At 40.3% G+C, this 15,644-nt stretch overlaps 2 protein-coding genes across 5 annotated transcripts; one reads left to right on the top strand and one right to left on the bottom strand.

Annotated features, from left to right (window-relative positions):
• gabpa (GA binding protein transcription factor subunit alpha) lies at positions 1 to 6,295 on the bottom strand. Of its 2 annotated transcripts, none has more exons than XM_079518386.1 (10): positions 6,108 to 6,295; positions 4,180 to 4,282; positions 3,926 to 4,070; positions 3,677 to 3,761; positions 3,326 to 3,550; positions 2,898 to 3,092; positions 2,731 to 2,787; positions 2,165 to 2,284; positions 1,255 to 1,447; positions 1 to 781 (listed from the first exon to the last, which is right to left on the bottom strand). In XM_079518386.1, the coding sequence occupies exons 2-10, from the start codon at positions 4,254 to 4,256 to the stop codon at positions 550 to 552; spliced, it is 1,329 nt and encodes a 442-aa protein (XP_079374512.1). In that variant the 5' UTR covers positions 4,257 to 4,282; positions 6,108 to 6,295; the 3' UTR covers positions 1 to 549. The 2 variants fall into 2 exon arrangements, with proteins under 2 accessions (XP_079374512.1, XP_079374511.1); XM_079518385.1 differs by lacking the exon at positions 6,108 to 6,295 and adding an exon at positions 5,738 to 6,096.
• A 1,288-nt stretch (positions 6,296 to 7,583) lies between these two features.
• u2af1 (U2 small nuclear RNA auxiliary factor 1) lies at positions 7,584 to 15,644 on the top strand. 3 transcript variants are annotated; one of them, XM_079518384.1, is made up of 8 exons: positions 7,584 to 7,724; positions 8,261 to 8,348; positions 11,440 to 11,506; positions 12,303 to 12,352; positions 13,312 to 13,410; positions 14,177 to 14,310; positions 14,957 to 15,049; positions 15,151 to 15,644. In XM_079518384.1, exons 1-8 carry the CDS (start codon positions 7,681 to 7,683, stop codon positions 15,422 to 15,424), a joined length of 849 nt encoding a protein of 282 aa, XP_079374510.1. In that variant the 5' UTR covers positions 7,584 to 7,680; the 3' UTR covers positions 15,425 to 15,644. The 3 variants fall into 3 exon arrangements, with proteins under 3 accessions (XP_079374510.1, XP_079374509.1, XP_079374508.1); XM_079518383.1 differs by having other exon boundaries at positions 12,276 to 12,352; positions 15,154 to 15,644; XM_079518382.1 differs by having other exon boundaries at positions 12,276 to 12,352.

Here is a 15,644-nt window from a genome sequence, read left to right as displayed (position 1 = left end):
AAAAATGCTCTCCACTTTATTCCCCCTGGTGGACAAAAAGGGTCCACAATATAGGGAAAAGACACCAAATAAAAATACAAAAACAGATCCTCTATGAATGGAAAATATGAAAATACAATTGCCCATGTGGCTATCAAAAACATGGAGTACCGGTATATACAATGGAAACAAAGCTAAGCTACAGACGGAACATATGATGCAGAGCTCAAAGTTGGGTTGTCGATTCACATTCAAACATCCAGACACACGTACAATAGTGAGGTTTCTCATCTCGAAACATCTCACGTCACATGCATTCTCTCCTGAACAAGATTCTCTCCTTGGGGTTAGAAAAAACAAACAAAAAAGAAAGAATAAAAGAACAGAAAAAGCAACTTAAAGGCGCACTCCGCTTGCCTCCGCCCCACTCTTCTAAGTTGTCAATCCACTCTTCTCAAGGATTAGAGATCATTGCCTTACAGGAACGAGTCAACCAATTTGCTGATGAGTGGGAGACGGCAACCTACTATGCCCAGAGCAGTCAAAGAGCGCTGTTGTGCCCTGCTTCCTTCAACTGTCCTTGTCCATTGCAGTGGTGGACAGCGTCACTGTAGTGATGGGCTGACCGAGCGCTCCGAGCCCATGCAGTTGCATCCGAGCCATCTTCTTCTGTTCACACTCTGTCACTAATGTGTTGAGCTCCGCAGCACTGTAGCCAATCAGAGTCCTCAGGTCACACACAAACTTGTACACAAAGCGCTTGCCTTGTACCTTGCTGATCATGTCTCCATCGTAGTAATACCTGGGTAAGAATATGGAATAACAAGAATTACCACACATACGAGGCATGATAAATTGCTACAAGTACTCTGTTGTATGGAGTCTCCATTTATTATACATATAAATAAAAATTGTATAGGTTATATACATTATGTCAAAACAAACGCATGAATGTGAGAAGTGATAGTATATAGAGTATGTGCATGCATATATTGAATGACAGACCGAGTGGCAAAGTGAGTGACAACGTGAATTTAATGTTGTTAAAAGTCATTTCATGCAATGAAACAGAACTTTTCTGTTTGGATGTATGGGCTGTCAAGGCCAGAAAGTAGTTTTTTGCCACTCAGTAGCCATCCTGCATAACTTCCTGGTATGATGATGATGTCATGCGCATACCCTCTATTGAAAATATTAAAGATTGTTTGAGAAAACAAAATGTTTTACTTACAAGCCAATTTTTTAACACAAATGGAGACCAAATATTACACAAACCTGAGGGCTCTGCTGAGTTTCTCGTAATTCATGGTGGGCTTGTTCTTACGCTGGCCCCATTTCTGAGCCACAAGCTCTGGCTGGTTGAGTTTGAACTCCCCTTCCTCACCCACCCAGGAGATGCAGTCTCTTGAATCCTTGTCGGTCAGCAGCTCCAGCAGAAACTGCCATAGCTGAATTTGACCGTTGTTACCTAGTAACGGTGAAATACATCTAGTATTAATATGAGATATTAATACTGACATTTCATCCCTAGAATGGCATCACTTTGCTGAAACATTTGCATTATTTAGCATGCAGTACGTACCTCACGTACATGGGCTTTTACTTTTTACAAACTGTGAGCCTTGAGTTATTGCCTGTCTCAGGCAAAATTATACCTTTTATAAAAAACATTTTGAAGTATAGTTGTATAGTGGGGGTTTTTTTCTTTCTAAAATGTACTATGTATTATATTCCTAGATTCCCTGAAAACAGCAGTTTGTGGTAGCATGCTAAATGGCAAAAAGATCCAGTAAAATTAAATATCCAACTATTTGCCTACTACAGTACATACACAGAGGCAGCTATATACACACAATTGTACATGACACCCCTCACACACCCTCAACAAAATGACACCATATTGTACTTAGACGGCACACATATGCACACATTATATACACATACTATGCAAAAGTTGGAACGTTTAATATTTCTGCCAGAATTGCATTATCTCTCACACACACACACACACACACACACACACACACACACACACACACACACACACACACACACACACACACACACACACACACACACACACACACACACACACACACACACACACACACACACAGTGTATGCATATTGCACTGTATAGAGTGTTCCGTGTTCTGTATAAAGTGTTATTGTTTATTACGAGTACCTGTGCGGTTGCCAGGTGAGCTGCGCTCCTCACCACCTGAGATGCGAGGAGTTCTGGGGGCACGGTTCTGCTTCAACACCTTTATAATAGGTTGAACTGGGGCTGGGATTATCTGCACAGCTGGAGCCACATACAGACAGAACCAAAGCAAATGTATAGTATTTTAACATTCAAAACTATTTGTACATTTCTGGATCAGAATTATTACAATAATTTCCAATCAGAAGAAATGTTCAACAGCAATGTCTTTATCTTCATAATACAAGTTTACTATAAGTACTCTGTATTTGTCTGTTCTTGTCTTTTGTATGTTTAACTGAGTTTTTAGAGCCTAGCCCAATTTGGGCCCAATTTGGGACATGCAAATAAACTTGACCTTGACCTATATTTAAATGATGAATTAGGCTATTTGTTTTAAGCTTTAATCTGGCTACTTTTCACGTTCAAAAACAGACCAAAATAAATAATAAAAGTCAGAAAATGAAATGCCTCACAAATGTGTCTTATAAAAGGGATACTATGAATCATATCATATCAACTCATTTCATTTTTGGGAAGGGCCTTACGTTGATCAATGGTGACAGCACCATCCTGTCCAACCTGGTCCTGGCTGGCCAACACATCTGAAATAAAGACGAAAACGATAAGGTCAAAGCCCATCTCAAGTTCATGTTGACCAAGTTCAGTTCAGTTTCTTGAGGCCCATTAAAAAACCCAAACCCTTCTGACTTACATTTGCGTAGCAGTTCAAGGTGGCTCCAGAGTATCTCTCCATTGGGTACTTTTTGAAGGAATTCATCCTGGCTGAATGAGCAGAGGTCTCGTCCGGGGATGTGGATTCCCCCTACCTCCATCTCGTCAATATTAAACTCCTTCATGACCCACACAGCCCAGTGGATCACCTGGTCAGCTGACCACAGAACTGGGTCTGAAGAATGGATAAAAAGCACAAATTCACACTTGAATACAAAACATTCAGAGCAGATCTTTATCTCTCATTGTGGTATACTGTATACACAGTCAGAATACGGAGTGTTCATAAAACCCTGAGTGTATAAATGTAACGGACCCCTATAAATGTTAGTACACTCTCAAGAGTTTCAAATGGATAAATGAACACTGAAGATTTTACTGTGCAATAATCCTGCGTGGGTTCCTTACCATATGGTATTCCCAGGCGGACCTGCTCCTTGCGGTAGCCTTCTAGGGCTGCAGCCCAGCGGGTGACCTGTTCCGAGGTGTCGTCATTCAGGGCAGAGCGCTCCACGGCAATGAGCTGTCCCTCCTCCATCATAGTCCCATCCTCGCCCGCCGCATCCGGATCGATCACCACCTCCACCGTCTCCACCGGCTTCACGATTTCCAGGATGTTCAACTTCTCCTCACCTGGGCAAGAAGATAAGCATACGGGAGTGGTTTTATACTTATTTTAAAGCTTGCATATTTCCTTTTGTCACTATTAGATAAAGAAGGAAAACTACCATATATTATGGTAGTTAAGCAAATCTATACCTGGTTTGGTTATGATTTGCAGGCTGAGTTGCACGGTGCCATCAGTCTTCACTCCCTGATCAAAGAGGCTGTGATCAGGATGCAACTAAAAAAATATAGGAAGAGGTGAATGAGAGGTGATATTTGCATTCTTTTAAATCATCCATAACACAAGAAAATCTTTCTTTGAAAATAAAAATCAGTTTACAACTTTAGTTACACAAAGGGAAAACTGTCTGGCAGATATTCCGTTCTGCATTTGTTTGCTACCTGTATGTCTTGTAGGCAGATCTCATATGCATCAAGTGACACCTGGATACGGGGCTCTAGGAGCTTCTTCAAGTTGCCGATTGGCTCATTGATGTCAATATCTTGCTGGATCAAATCTGCAGCAGTGATGGTATGTTCTTCAACACTAAATGGGAAATAACAGAAGGAGTGCATATATTTAGAGGGGAAAAGGTTTATTTCAAATAATGGGAATCCTGTATGGACTATGCATATTCTAATTTCATAATGCTCACCCTTCCTCCAGGCACTCCTGTTTATCCTGGCCATCAATCTCAATCTCTATCATCTCTTCGGTCTCGCTTTTAGACATTTTCTTTTAGGCGCCCAAGAGGCAAGCTGTTGTAGAAAGGTGAGAATGTTAAATATGTCATTATCATTCAATAATCATAACGGACAAAACTGAACCCAAAACAGCAAAGGTTGAAACAAGTAAACATTTAACACATGAAAGGCACTTGAAATAAAAACAAACATACTCTGCCTTCTATCAATTCCACTACACTGAATGATGCTGTGGATTACGGGGAACTAATTTGCAAAAACAGATTGATATCAATAAACATCATCTGGGTATCAATTAAAAAGGTAATAAAATATTATATGTGATAGAGTCTGCATATAAATGATAATGCTGTCCTGAAAATGTAATGAATTGAACAAGGTGGAGCCTCTTGTAAACAAGTGTAATGCTTTATTGGGTCATCCACTCACAGTTAACAGTCTTTGTATTGAGTTGTGCTTGAAATGTACTGTAATTCTGCAAACTGTTAATATTTCAATCAATCAATCAAATCAATATATAAAAATATATATAATATAAAATATATGTGTATATATATATATATATATATATATATATATATATACAAATCAATATATAAAAATATAATATAATATATATATATATATATATATATATATATATATATATATATATTCACATGTGATGCTACTACAAAGCATTCGAGAATAGTTTGGATTGCTGTATGTTATTGTGTATAATGTGTAATAACAATGTAGTACAAAGCAGTTTGAAATGGAAGGGCCGCTTCAGCCTCGACTCATCATTGGCCGTCTGGGACAGTTTACAGTGTGCTTTAAGTGCTAACGTTAGCCAACTCGAGGGCGAGGCTTCACTCACGTCGAAAGGCCAAATGCTAGGCCATTATTGTACAAAAAACTATAAGCAGGGGAGTCTTAACAACCTCCATGTGGTCGGAAATATAGAAATATGTTGCTATAATAGTTGGACACATTACACGTGTCGCTCGGTTGTTGTCTGGTCCTCCACCACGCCGAGACACGGAGCTCCACTTTTGTAGGAGCCGAGACCACACGCCCGTCGCCCGCACGGCCGTCCGTCGCTCCTCGGTGTACCAAACAACACTTAAAATCATCGTTCAAGCACATCGCGCCGTACATTTATGTAGATTATAACAAAAACACAGGCCAACTTTGAATGTAGAAAACTTTTTTGAAACGGAAATGGAATAAACGGAAACAAAACAGCATAGGGCAAATGGAAAGGAGCCGGAAATCCTGGCTAGGTTTACAGCGTTATTAAGACTTCCGAGAGCGGGCGCGACGAAATACCAGGCACGTTGTCACTGTAAATGCAGAGCTCATGGCCGTGGGTTCGTTTTGGCAATACTACAACGACGGGGGAAAAGCATCGTGAATCGTAACGGCATTGAGAAGGATTAAAGAAAAGCGACATTTTGTCGCATGCATTTGGAAGCCGTACAGTCATACGACCTGTTGTTGTTGTCGCGGCGGGCAGCAGCTACCTACCTCTCTCCCCCACTGGAGCTGATTGAGATCTCAAACAAGGACAACTTCTTTAATGTTAGCCAAGTTCACAAACTACCTAGATTAGCTCGGATATTCAGTTGAAACCCCAAGACGGGTGTCTCTTTTTTTTTTTACAAGACGACGGGAAAGATCCCTGTCTGTAGCAGGCAGTCAGCGCTAGCTTAGCCTCGTTTGTGGCTAATGTTGTTCGGTAGGCGGCCTCTTCCAGCAGATTGTGGGTTGGCTGGATTCTCTACAGCAGCAGAGCGGGAAGAGAGTGCGTCTCTGAACCTGGATAGAAACCTAGTACACACTCTCCTGGATTTATTTATGTACAGTTGAATCACTGAAGCTTTGCAAACTGTCATACCTTCTCAGATAACAATGCACCGAAAATTATCTTATCATATATTCCAGTTTTTTTTAGGGAAACAGCCCCAGTTAGCCAGGCCAGTCCAACGTATTATTCATGCAAGTTTTGGTCATCATCATCACAAGGGAGGAGGGGGAGGAGACTTGAACCCAGCCCCAGGCAGAATTATGTGTCAAATCAATGCTGTCAAATTTCTGTAGTACTGAAATTTCGACATGGGGTTTTGTTAAGTTTGTTGGTTAATTATTGGAAATAGAAAAACAAAATAAACTTTTATAAACCTGTCAGATTTTGTGGCCCTTTGTTTTTGTTTTTCATCCAAAGTTTGAATGCATTATAGAATTGCCTTTATAGTATGGACTATGGACTGTGACTGGCTTTGTTTTGAATGTTTACAGAGCTTGCAGAGTGGGAAGCTATGAACAGATCAACAGTGATACACAGTCAATTCAGTTTTCCTCTATTGAGTATTCTTTCAATTCACATACACACAAGTTCAAGTAGGGGCCTACATGGTTATTAAATCTCTCTCTCTCTCATATATGTAGCTTTTCTAACATGTTTTCTCATGCCAATGAAGCTCATTTGAATTGAAAACGCAGACACACTCACACAATGACTGTTCTAATTCCATAAATCCCTGATTACATATAGTAGCTTACCTATACAGTATATACATACAACAATACAAATGTTTTACATTGTTGATACTGTATTTTGGTGTTATTTATATATGTTGAAGAATTGAATACAGAGTACTGCAATGGAAACATCCTCAGGACTTTTTGTGTTATCCTTTTAGGGCAAATGTCTGACTCTACCTTGTGCTGTTTACTTTATGTCTAATAAAGCAATCGATCAATCAACATTCACAGCATAAAAGTGATTCTCAAACTATTTCATGGCAAAGACCCCCAAATTGACACTCATTAGCCTGCGGACCCCCATTAGAAAATATATGCCAAGGACCCCCATAATAGAAGATTTTTGTGGCACTAGCAGTGATTTTCAACCATTTTCATTTCAAGGACCCCCTGTTTGACCTGAATTAGGCTATACGGCCCCCATTTCTATCTCTGGGACCCCAATACATATAGTAAAATCAAAGTTAATTTAACGCTGAGTGTACAAATGGAACCAAATAGGGTCCATTTGGTTCCTACGTATCATTTAGCTGGGGACCCCCTGGAACTCCCTCAATGACCCCTAGGGGTCCCCGGACCACACTTTGGGAACCACTGAGTTAGAGGACTACTTATTCTAGCAGCCTCTGAGCTGTTTTGTAGGCGATTGTTTATAAAAAAAAAAATCAAAAGTATTCAAAACGCAAATTAACATACTTGATATATAGCATACTTTATTTACAGCATAATATTGAAACATTATAATAACCGTAACTAAAATATATTTTTTAATCCTTGTTCCTACTTTACCACAAGAAAGCTAGAGAAGGAAGTGTCGTCTTTTCCTTCTCTAGCTTTCTTGCTTTACCATGCGTAAACACCACACCTCTTACTCTGAAAATATCAAGCCGGAAGAGCGCCCATTGTTGTAGCACCATCCATCCAAGATGGCGGAATACTTGGCGTCCATTTTCGGCACTGAAAAGGATAAGTGAGTAAAATCGAGTTATAACTTTACTATCGTATGCTTTTCTTCTGCCGTTCATACTTTGTTTCTCCTCTGGGACGTATCTTATCATGGATAATCATAATGCAAGAACTGGTTCGTTGGATTAAAGTTAAGACTAGCATTCAGAGACTGATGCTAAGTAGCTGATGCTACTGCTCGCTAATGCTAACGCAACGTATAACCTCTTAATTCAAATTCATGCATGTGTTTACTTTCTTTGGTAGTATTGCTTCACAACTGTGTTAAAAAGTAAATTAAAGAGACTTAAGTATAGTTAGTACAATATGCCTAGATGAAATTAACACTATCAAACATAATTGTGGGAATTAGCAGGCACGTTTTTTTTCTTGGGACAATCGAATGAATGAAGACAACTAGCCACTAACCGCCTCAAGTTGTTGAGGTCCTAAAGACCTTGAAATGAAACGGAATCTACATTTAGAGAATCGTACATTATTACCAGAAGAACATTAATTTCTGTACCTCACCATTTTCATTATTTTCTTGTTATTCTAAAGGGTGAACTGCTCCTTTTATTTTAAAATTGGTGCCTGTCGACATGGCGACCGCTGCTCGAGATTGCACAACAAGCCCACTTTCAGCCAGGTAAGTTGAGGCTACTAGTCCTGAAATGTATTGCAAACTAATAATTTAATATAGCCATACTTACACTATTTAGTACTTTGTGTCAATTATTCTGCTTTATACGTTTTTATGAGCAGGTGATGATATATATGATATTTTAATGTTTTATATTTTCCATAATGCATTTCTCTCCATCTTTTAACATGTAAATGGTTCTTTTCTAATAATGCTGTCTAACTTTTTAACTTTTAATTTAAGGACATAATGCTCAGCTTCCATGTGGGCATCGTGCAATCTAAAACTTTTTTCCAGGTCTCTTGAAGTTGTTAATTTTAATAACTTTCAATGTGATAATCAAGAAGTTGCTAATGTAAGAGATGCTTACAGCTTGCTGGTGTAGTAATTAAGTGTAATGATTATAATACATCAAAGTAAGATACTATTTTTGTTAGCATTTCTTTGCTAAGCTTTGCAAGTGTACTTACTGTAAGTAAGCACTAATTGCTGTCAGCTATACTAAATTGTTACTATAGTATGTAAAGAGATGAAGTTTTGTTGCCAATACCAATTTTGGTTGTAAAACAATTTCATCAATATCTGATATTTGCATGCTCACTTTTAGCATGGGTCCCTCAATTTTGGTTGTGACAAAGGTATGCAGTTTGAGCTGTGTAACTAATACAGAATAAGCAAACTTAAAGTGTGAGTAACAAAAGTTAAAAGTCAAACTACGACAAAAGTTGCTCTGTCAAACTACGTCAAGCTCATTTTACTACCTGTGCGCTTAATGTCTGCCATCCATAAGCCAATATTGGCCAACTGTTTATCGGTCTGGCTCTAATCGATAGTACTTACAGTTTCACAGAGGGGTTGTATATTATATAGTGTATTTCTCTCACGCACACACACTCACTAATACTTTAAAATGGATGTTTCCTTTGTGTTTTCCAAGTTGTCTGCTGGTCTTCAAACACCTTAGCGTAGACTTTGGTTTTTATATAGGGTGTCTGGTATCATTCAGGTAACCAAATGTTGGGAGAATCTTTGGTAGATATTTTCATATTTTGTCCTGCTCATCTTCGAGTGTGCAAACCTGGATTCAGGCATAAGACATAATCGTCCCAGAAGTGGAATGAACTACAAAGACGGTCAAGTACTGGCAACCTCTACATCTTTTTGGTGTCATTTTCTTCTTTCAAAGTTTTAAGTCCAGGAATTTTCAGCCACAACTTACTACCAGCTTCTAGGTCCAAGAAGTATCCCCATCCTCTTCCTAAGGTCGTATGGGTCAGAGACCGCCCTCCTCCATTCCCATCACTACCAGGTTCCTCTAGGTCCTGGATGATAAACTTTAATCCTCAAAGTCTGCAATTGTAGTTCTGGGGGAAGATAATACATTTATTTTTTATAAATATATATCTTTATTTTTCCCTCTGCAGACCATCTTGATACAAAACATCTACCGTAACCCCCAAAACAGTGAACAGACGGCCGACGGCTCCCACTGTAAGTGCCTCTGCTCCAGTCCTCTCTCAGCCCTCCAGGTTTTAGGTCCCAGCTGAATCCCGCTGCCTTCACTTTTTTAAGTTCTGCATCTAATAGCGGATGCATTGCTCTGGAGGGTTGGTCTCAGTACTGGTAGCAGGGGGTGCTAAAGCGGGAAATACTTATACTAGTGATTGATGCCCAGGTGCAGGCTGGCAGAAAAAAAAAAAAATACGCAAACATTTTTGCTCCTTCCCCTCTCCCAAAAAGATGTTAGGGTGTGCCGGTGTGGTGTTCCTCAATTAAAAACAAAACGTATGTACGTATGTAAACACATCTCGCTGTTCTAGCAAGCACCTCAGACAAAGGTGCTGAAGAGGTTTTAAATATGGAATTTTGTGTACTTTAGCAACATACAAAATAACTATCAAACCGCACATCTGTTGACTTCATGTTTCTTTTGCAGTGCTGTTACTGGTCAGACTGTAGACACGGGAAGAACCAGATAGAGCAGTCAAAATTATCAAAAAGGGTCACAACCAGAAGCCTCGGTGTCTGTTATTGAAAGAGCTTGCTCCAGAGGTTAAATTATTTATTTTACGGGTGGATTCCCAGATTGCATAGATGCTCTCCTAGCATCTGTTATAGATTTATTACATCTATCTATAAATGCACCAAGTCTGTGTGTACTTTTGTAATCGGTCCCCTCCACCGAACAAATTCGACACGCGCGTTCCACACCACCACAGGGATTGCAGTGCCTGGTGTCGAGTCGGTCCGACCCACGGTTGTCCAGAACCGTCCCAAAAAGACCTCTGCCCGGGCTCTGGACAGGGCCCCTGCCCAGGGTCCATATATGGAGCTGGCCTGTTCTTACGTCTGCGTAGTAGACTCCATTTTTGGGCGTGCCTGAAGGAACTCCATATATGGGCATAAAAGGGACACATAATATCTGGTTGGGGCATCGTTCAGAGTAGGCCAGTGCGCAACGGTCACTGCTGTAGAGACTCCAACGGGTAGCGCTCTAGTAAATGATAATTTGGAAAATGAACATGTAGACTAAGTTGTGTACTACCTCTCTGATTGTAGTATTTTGCCTGAAGGGTGTTTTTGTTTTGTACCATACAATGGGTAATGTTGTCTTTCTCAGTTGAAAATCTCAGAGTGGATGCTAATAACTTTTACATATTAAATGATACAATACATTTCACATTAACATTTTAAGATTTAACTTTTTTTTCCTCTCTCAAAACGCTAAAAAATGTGTCCGGGTAGCTCGGTCAAGGTTTGATCCCGGGCACTGCCAACTCTGTATGAGTACCATGGCTTGGGTAACTGAGTCATGTGGTAAGTACTGAGCTGATGGTAGATGTAAGTTGCTCTCTACCTCAGCAATCCATCTCCCTGACTGAGAGAAAATGTATATATATATATTTAACATTCTGAGATTTTCACTTGTGCTTTCTGATTTGCAGCATCCTGGACCAGTGCAGTGGATGATGATGATATATATTTTTTTTTATCCTATGTAATTTTTTGGGGCCTTTATGGAGACAATTTTTGAGTCTTTGCCCTTTTATGTCAAATTAAAACCAAGTCTCACTAATGTACATTTTTTTAATTTCAGACAATTGCCCTCTTGAACATTTACCGTAACCCTCAAAACAGTGCCCAGTCAGCTGATGGTTTGAACTGTAAGTTTTGCACCCATTTGGGTCTCAAACACTCTTTTTCATGCGCCTACCTTTCTCTTTATTTGACAATTACCTTCTGGAGATCTGTTCACATAGGATAACCTGCCAATACTTGATGATTTTGTGATACTGAATGTAATGTTCCTACACCCACCCACAGAGAAAAGTAATGTTAGTTTAATGGGGCGGCAGTGGCTCAGGGGTAGAGTGACGGGATGGGAATCGCAAGTTTCCCTGTTCAAACCCCGGGCTCCCCCAGAGTTGGTGTCTAAGTGTCCTTGAGCAAGACACTGAACCCCTAATTGCTCCTGATGTGCAGGCTGGTGCCTTGCATGGTTTCCTCTGGCATCTGTGTGTGAGTGGGTGAATGTAATGCACAATCTCTGTAAAGCGCCTTGGATAAAGGTGCTATATAAATGCACCATTTAACATTTTATATTGTGCATGTTGGGTAATACTGTACTTCTCTTTATTGGCTTGGAGACACTCCAGATATTAATATTAGTTCCTGAAATTCTAGCACTGAGACTGAGTTTAACATTTACCAAAGCTTCCGGGAAATGTTGCGTGAGGAAATGACTCATTCATTCACATTCAAGTATGGCTATAAATATGAAAACAAGTAGTCAGTGATAGAAGAAGATAGATACTGCCTTTTTAAAGGTTCAGTCTAATCACAAGTTTACATTCCAAATGTTTTGGTAGTTGTACTATGCAAATAAAATAAATGCATCATTTCAGAAGATGGATTTTTATTAACTAATGTTAGTGTGTAATTCTCTACTATTGCCACTAGGTGCTGTCAGTGATGTGGAGATGCAGGAGCACTATGATGAGTTCTTTGAGGTGAGTGCTTGCCTACTATAGAGTGCTACAGGAAGTGAGTTTGCAATGGGTTTCCCTGCCAGATTTCCAAAGCTTTTTTTTTGTGTTGGTCTATTGCGAGTAGTAGAGTCCATAATTTAGTTTTTGTTTTCAAGTGCAGTCATAAAACGGCTGTTTTTAAAGATGGATGGGAGATATCCAGTCTGCAGAGCGTCGTTGGAAACACAGCAGATAAGCACACCCTTTTTTAGAATGTTAGTTGGGATGCGGTCCTAGACGCAAGTAAAGTAAAATAATTTAGAATATTTACTACTTTATGCACCAGATCTTCAATACTGAACTATAGAATTTCTGGTCGTAATACAGGACAGGAGTGTCAGTGTCTGTTGGATGCGATGAGTCACTTGTTCCTTCCTGCTAATAAGGATTGCATAATTATTGGAATTATTACAATGAATGGTAGACTGCGTCGGTGCGTCTGCCCGTGTGATAAATTGATAAGCTGTGTTTTTCTCTTTTTTTCCTTTTAAATCTGAGAATCTTAATTTCCTTCAATGTCTAACATGAAAATCTACATTTTGATTATATGCAGAAAGAATACAAAAAGCATATTATATTCCTTAATCAAATATTTATTTAACCACTTGAGATACAGGGCCAGGCAATGGCATCTTTGTATGAGGAATAAAATGAAGTGCACTCTCTGGTCTGTCACATCACATGCAAAAGCACATTTATGTGGCTACCAAGGTGGAGGGGGGACTTTTTTTTACTGGCCCACGTGTGTTCCTTAGCCACGCGCAGAAATTTCGATTATTTGTCAAATGTTAAGTTAACAAAAAAGGTCATTAAAATGTTGTAGATCAGACTTATTAGTAGGATAATGTCAGATGGACTGCTGCACTAAATTCCTAAATATATTTATACACGTCACTGTTGCGTCATCTATTTTGCATTCTCTCCTGTATCTGCTGCTCTAGGAGGTCTTCACAGAAATGGAAGAAAAATATGGAGAGGTGGAGGAAATGAACGTGTGCGATAACCTCGGAGACCACCTGGTTGGGAACGTGTATGTGAAGGTTGGTTTTGTGTATGTGTGCATTTGATGCACGTCGTACACACACATTTACCACTCCCATGATTTTCTGCATTGAACACTGATGTCGTTGCTGTCGAGAGGAAACCTCATAACTCCATTTTTGATTTGTTTTCATAAATCGATGCTACTGAACACCCTTTTACGTCTGTGTGTTATGAACATATTGAACCAATGGAAAGTATCAAAAAGCGCTTCTGAAAGAACCTCTTAACTCCATTAATCCTCAAACTCAGTAGAAACACTTAACTCCACTGCTCTGTGGGGGCACTGACTGCAGCTCAGCCTCAGAGCTGCGCGGAAGATAAACAAAAAGAAAGACAGTTTCTGTGTGTGTGTGTGTGTGTCCGTGCATACATGCGAGTGAGTGAGAGAGACAGACGGATACGTGTGTGTGTGTGTGTGTGTGATGATCAAACTTGGAGATCCATTGTCAGTGGAGTTAAGAGATTTTTCTGTCTGATAAGAACTATCTTGACAGAGAAAACCACCTAACTCCGTTTGAGCTGTATTCGGGTAAAGTGGTGATAATGTAATGACACATGCAAGTATCTGATAATATACAAAGTCACAATACCAACTTTGATGAGGCAGTATTGTTTTGTTAAAAAAAAGGTTTTCTTCAATCTCTGAAAAATGTAATATTAGTTTTTCCATTTCCTGAAATTTTTTGGAGTTAAGAGGTTTCCTCCCGACAGCAGAGATATGCATAATATGCCGCTTACTCTTTTTCTTTTCCTTTTTTCCAGTTCCGCCGCGAGGAGGATGCTGAGAAGGCAGTGATGGACCTAAATAACCGGTGGTTCAATGCACAAGCCGTCCATGCTGAACTGTCCCCAGTCACAGACTTCAGAGAAGCCTGTTGTCGCCAGTATGAAATGGGGTCAGTACTGCAGTGTAGAATCTTTGTGCACTTGAACTTTTCAGTGTCCATATTGAGACACATCTTTACCACAAATCACTCCCTTTGTTTCATTTTTTGAGCGGTGCCTCCGCTCCATTACGGAGCTATGTGTGTCCGTATGTCTGTCCCTGTGTCTGTGTATGTATGTCCAAGCATGGAAAGCTGCACCACCTAAAGTGGCCAGTAGAGTACAGTACAAAGTGGCACAGAGTACGCTACAGTAGAGAGCACAGTGCACTACAATACAGCATACAGACTACAGTAACTATAACAAATGTATAGTTGCACCGCTCACTTCACACAGGAATGATTTTTTTCTGTTCAGACTTGATAAGCCAATCTGAGTCCAATTGTACAAATATTGGATTTGTCAGTCACTCTCTCACTGACAGAGAGAGAGAGATGTGTGTGCGCGTGTCTGCGTCAATTTAACAAAGGTGCAGGCGATCAGTATGCCGAATTGAAGTGGACTCGGCCCCAGACTTTTTTTTCCTCCCTGGAAATAAAATCGTCTGGGTTTCCGAGGCTACTCTGAATGAACATAGCCTAAGATTCTTCTGTGACATTGATGTTTTCCTGCTTTTTTTCCCTCGTGGCCTTAAACTGCGATGTTCTTTCTCCACAGAGAGTGCACCCGTGGTGGCTTCTGTAACTTCATGCATCTGAAACCCATCTCCCGTGAACTTAGGAGAGACCTCTATGGACGCAGGAGGAAGGGGTACAGAAAAAAAATCTGTTTTTTTTTTTTTAAACCAATTCTTGGTGCACAAAAGATTTTTAAAGCCGTTTCATAACACTTCCTTTTCTTCTCCTTCACAGCAGACACGCCGGTGGTAGGTCTCGGTCTCGGTCCAGAGAGAGGCGTTCCCGCTCAAGGGACAAGCCGCCTAGAGGTGGAGGAGGAGGAGGAGGAGGTGGAGGTGGAGGAGGAGGAGGAGGAGGAGAAAGAGGCGGAGGAGAAAGAGGAGGAGGCGGAGGAGAAAGAGGAGGCGGAGGAGAAAGAGGAGGAGGAGGTGGTGGAGGAGGAGGTGGAGGTGGCCGTGACCGCGAGAGACGCCGCTCAAGAGACAGGGAGCGTTCAGGAAGGTTCTGAACTGGAGATGAGGCCAAAAGCCCTCCCCACGCCTTTTTACATCTACCCCTGTATTCAACCGCCTCAGTTTTTATTCTGTTCTCCCAGTTCAACTCCAGCCTAATGTAATGGAAAGGTGTCATGAATGACCAAAATGTGACAAACTTGTTTTTCTTTTATCAATGATTTTTTTTTGTGATAAATAATAATGTCTCATTAAATTTAAAAGATTTGTATTGAA

Source organism: Electrona antarctica (genome assembly GCF_951216825.1).
Source record: "Electrona antarctica genome assembly, chromosome: 13".
Lineage (NCBI taxonomy): Eukaryota > Metazoa > Chordata > Actinopteri > Myctophiformes > Myctophidae > Electrona > Electrona antarctica.
The sequence above is the reverse complement of the archived record's forward strand: the minus strand, read 5'-3'. Positions and strand labels throughout refer to the sequence as shown.